Source organism: Otolemur garnettii, unplaced genomic scaffold (genome assembly GCF_000181295.1).
Source record: "Otolemur garnettii isolate 467f Iridium unplaced genomic scaffold, OtoGar3 scaffold00099, whole genome shotgun sequence".
Lineage (NCBI taxonomy): Eukaryota > Metazoa > Chordata > Mammalia > Primates > Galagidae > Otolemur > Otolemur garnettii.
Window position 1 is genome coordinate 1294123 of NW_003852494.1, and position 3354 is coordinate 1297476.

Genomic DNA, 3354 nt, shown 5'->3' on the forward strand with positions numbered 1-3354 from the left:
CCTGGACTCAAGTGAGTCTCCTGCCTCAGCCTCCCAAGTAGCTGGGACCACAGGCGCCCGCTACAACGCCCGGCTGTTTTTTGGTTGCAGCCATCATTGTTCTTTGGCAGGCCTGGGCTGGATTCGAACTCGCCACCTTAGGTGTATGTGGCTGGCGCCTTAGCCACTTGAGCCACAGGCGCGAGCCCCCCCCCTTTTTTTTATAGACAGCATCTTGCTCTGTTGTCCAGGCTAGACTATTGTGTTGCAGTCACAGCTCATGGCAATTTCAAACTCCTGGGCTCCAGATATGTGTATGTCTCAGTCTCCCAAGTACCCAGGAGTACAGGTGTGAGCTATCACACCTGCTTAATTTTTATTTTTTTTTTAGAGATAGGATCTTCCTATGTTGACTGGACTGGTTTTGAACTCTTGGCCTCAAGTAGTCTTTCTACCTTGGCCTCCCAAAGTGCAGAGATTATAGGCATGAGCCACCATGCCCAGCAAAAAACCTCATTTTCTACATAAAACTGGATAGTTTGCTTGGGCTTCCTTTGGTGTTGTTATGTCAGATTTTATGATTGCTTTGAGAGGCTATCCATAAAATTCAACATATTATCAGGAATTGAATTTTCATCATTTTTTCTTATCTTACTGGGAAAATCTGTTTCTCTAAGTTGGTGATTTGCCCTATTTCCTGTTGATAGTATTATTGGCCAGGTGTGGTTGCTCACACATGTGATCCTGGCACTCTGGGAGGCTGAGGCAAGAGGATCACTTATGCCCAGGAGTTTGAGGTTGTAGTGAGCTGTGGTAATACCAATGTACTCTCGCTGGGGTGATAGAGCAAGATTGTGTCTCAAAAAAATACAAACCAAAATAAAAAATAGAACTATAATCTTCTTGTAATGTTCCTTATGTAGGTCAGATTGAGTTGTACACTCACCTACCTGTGATGAAACATCTGGTCCAACAATTAGAACAGTGGGAGTTCCGAGTCTGTGGAGTTTTTCTTGTTGATTCTCAGTTCATGGTGGAGTCATTCAAGGTCTGTAAATCAATCTGTTATACATATTTCAACCATAGGTACAAGTAGATGACAGTCTCTTTTAATTATTATAACATTCTGTACATTTCACAAACTATTCCAGAGTTATTCAGTATCCTTTATTAAACTATTGTGATAATGTTATTTTGAACTAAAAAATAGTAAATTATGATGTCATAAATTGGTGAAACTGCTTACCAAGAAAAATCAAGGACCTGTTTTTAATTTTCTGAGGATCAGGCTAGGCAAGGTAGCTTGTACCTATAAATCCTAGCTCTCTGGGAGGCCAAGGTGGGTGATTACTTAAGCTCAGGATTTTGAGACCAGCCTGATTAAGAGTGAGACCCTGTCTCTACTGAAAATAGAAGAACTAGCCAGCACGGCGCCTGTGGCTCAAAGGAGTAGGGTGCCAGTCCCGGCCAAAAACTGCAAAAAAAAAAAAAGAACTAGCCAGACTTGGTGGCACATGTATGTAGTCCCAGGTGCTTGGGAGGCTGAGGCAAGAAGATCACTTGAGCCAAGGAGTTTAAGGTTGCTGTGAATTGTGATGCCATGGTACTCTACCCTGGTGCAACAGAGTGAGACTCTCTCAAAAAACAGTTTTTTTTCCTGAGGACCTTTTGTCCAGTCTGTGATCTATCTATATCAAATTTTATTAATAGCTCTTGGCTCGGTGCCTGTGGCTCAAGTGGCTAAGGTGCCAGCCACATGCACCTAAGGTGTTGGGTTTGAATCCAGCCCAGGCCCGCCAAACAACAATGATGGCTACAACCAAAAAATAGCCGGGCATTGTGGTGGGCGCCTGTGGTCCCAGCTACTTGGGAGGCTGAGGCAGGAGACTCACTTGAGCCCAGGAGTTGGAGGTTGCTGTGAGCTGTGATGTCACAGCACTCTACCCGGTGGAAAGCTTGAGTCTCTGTCTCAAAAAAAAAAAAATAGCTCTTGAAGAATATAAAATAGGAAAGGGGGTTAGGTATACTATCTAAATTGGTATTTGTGATCACTATAGATTAAAAGATTAAATCTATATTTTTCCCTCTTTCTCCTCCTTTAGGAATAAAGGGTCAGGCATCTGCTTAAGGGCAATTTTTCTTTGTTTTGTTTTTGTTTTGTATTCTTTTGTTCTAAGATAGTCCCACTCTGTCACCCCAGCTAGAGTGCAGTGGTGTCACAATAGCTCACTGAAACCTCAGACTCCTGGGCTCAAACAGTCCTCCTGCCTCAGCCTCCTGAGTAGCTAGAAATATAGGCCTGCATGACCAGACCTGGCTAGTTTTTCTATTTTTAGTAGAGATTGGAGTCTTTTTCTTGCTCAGGCTGGTCTTGAGCTCCTAAACACAAGTGATCCTCCTGCCTCAATTTCTAAGTGCTAGGATTACAGGCATGAGCCGCCATGCTTGGCCAGCCAGTTTTTCTTTAATATTAGCATTTCTTTTACTTTGGCCAGTTTTGTTCCCATGGGGAATTGAAGCTTCTCTTTATGTAGAGGCCAGGTAACTTTGTTGATTCATCTGCCCTTTTCTGTTTCCTTCTTCAGTTTATTTCTGGCATTTTGGCAGCCTTGAGTGCCATGATCTCTCTAGAAATTCCACAAGTTAACATCATGACAAAAATGGATCTGCTGAGTAAGAAAGCAAAAAAGGAAATTGAAAAGTGAGTTCACTGTTCTGTTGTCATCAGATCTCAACTATAGAGGCAAATTTCCTGTTTTATTTAATTGTGAGGTTTGCTCAGTCTCTAAATCTAGTTTGCTGATTTATTTTTCCTTTTACTCATCAGTTTTCTATCTTTCTTTTACAGATTTCTAGATCCAGACATGTATTCTTTGTTAGAAGATTCTACAAGTGCCTTAAGAAGCAAAAAATTCAAAAAACTCACTAAAGCTGTATGTGGACTGGTAAGCTTTTTACATTAGGTTTTCTTTTTATTTATTTATTTTTTTCTTTTTTTACATTAAGTTTTTTCGAAATGACCTGCTCAAGTATTTGCATCTTCACACTATGGCCCCTGGGCTGCCAAGGACATTTATCGGGCCCACCGGGTGTTTTTGCCACCACTGCCTGTCCTCTTTAGCAGCCGACTTGTCCCGGGGCCCGTAGTCCGACCCTCCAATGGTCTGAGGGACAGTGAACTGGCCCCTGTTTAAAAAGTTTGAGGATCCCTGGCGCACAGGCAGTCCACCCTAATTTTCTCCAAAAGGGAAGGGAATAGAGAGGGCCTGTGGTAATCAGAAGTACAATTGTCTGGCTCGGCGCCTATAGCTCAACCGGCTAAGGCGCCAGCCACGTACACCTAAGGTGGTGGGTTTGAATCCCCAGCCCGGACCC

At 43.0% G+C, this 3354-nt stretch overlaps 1 protein-coding gene across 1 annotated transcript in view; it reads left to right on the plus strand.

Annotated features, from left to right (window-relative positions):
• Positions 1 to 3354, plus strand: part of GPN3 (GPN-loop GTPase 3) — a 23005-nt gene that overhangs the window by 12838 nt on the left and 6813 nt on the right. Inside the window, exons 4-6 of the mRNA XM_012809008.1 lie at positions 903 to 1027; positions 2565 to 2680; positions 2828 to 2924. Of these exons, the coding sequence (XP_012664462.1) occupies positions 903 to 1027; positions 2565 to 2680; positions 2828 to 2924 (338 nt within the window). The remainder of the gene's footprint in view (positions 1 to 902; positions 1028 to 2564; positions 2681 to 2827; positions 2925 to 3354) is intronic.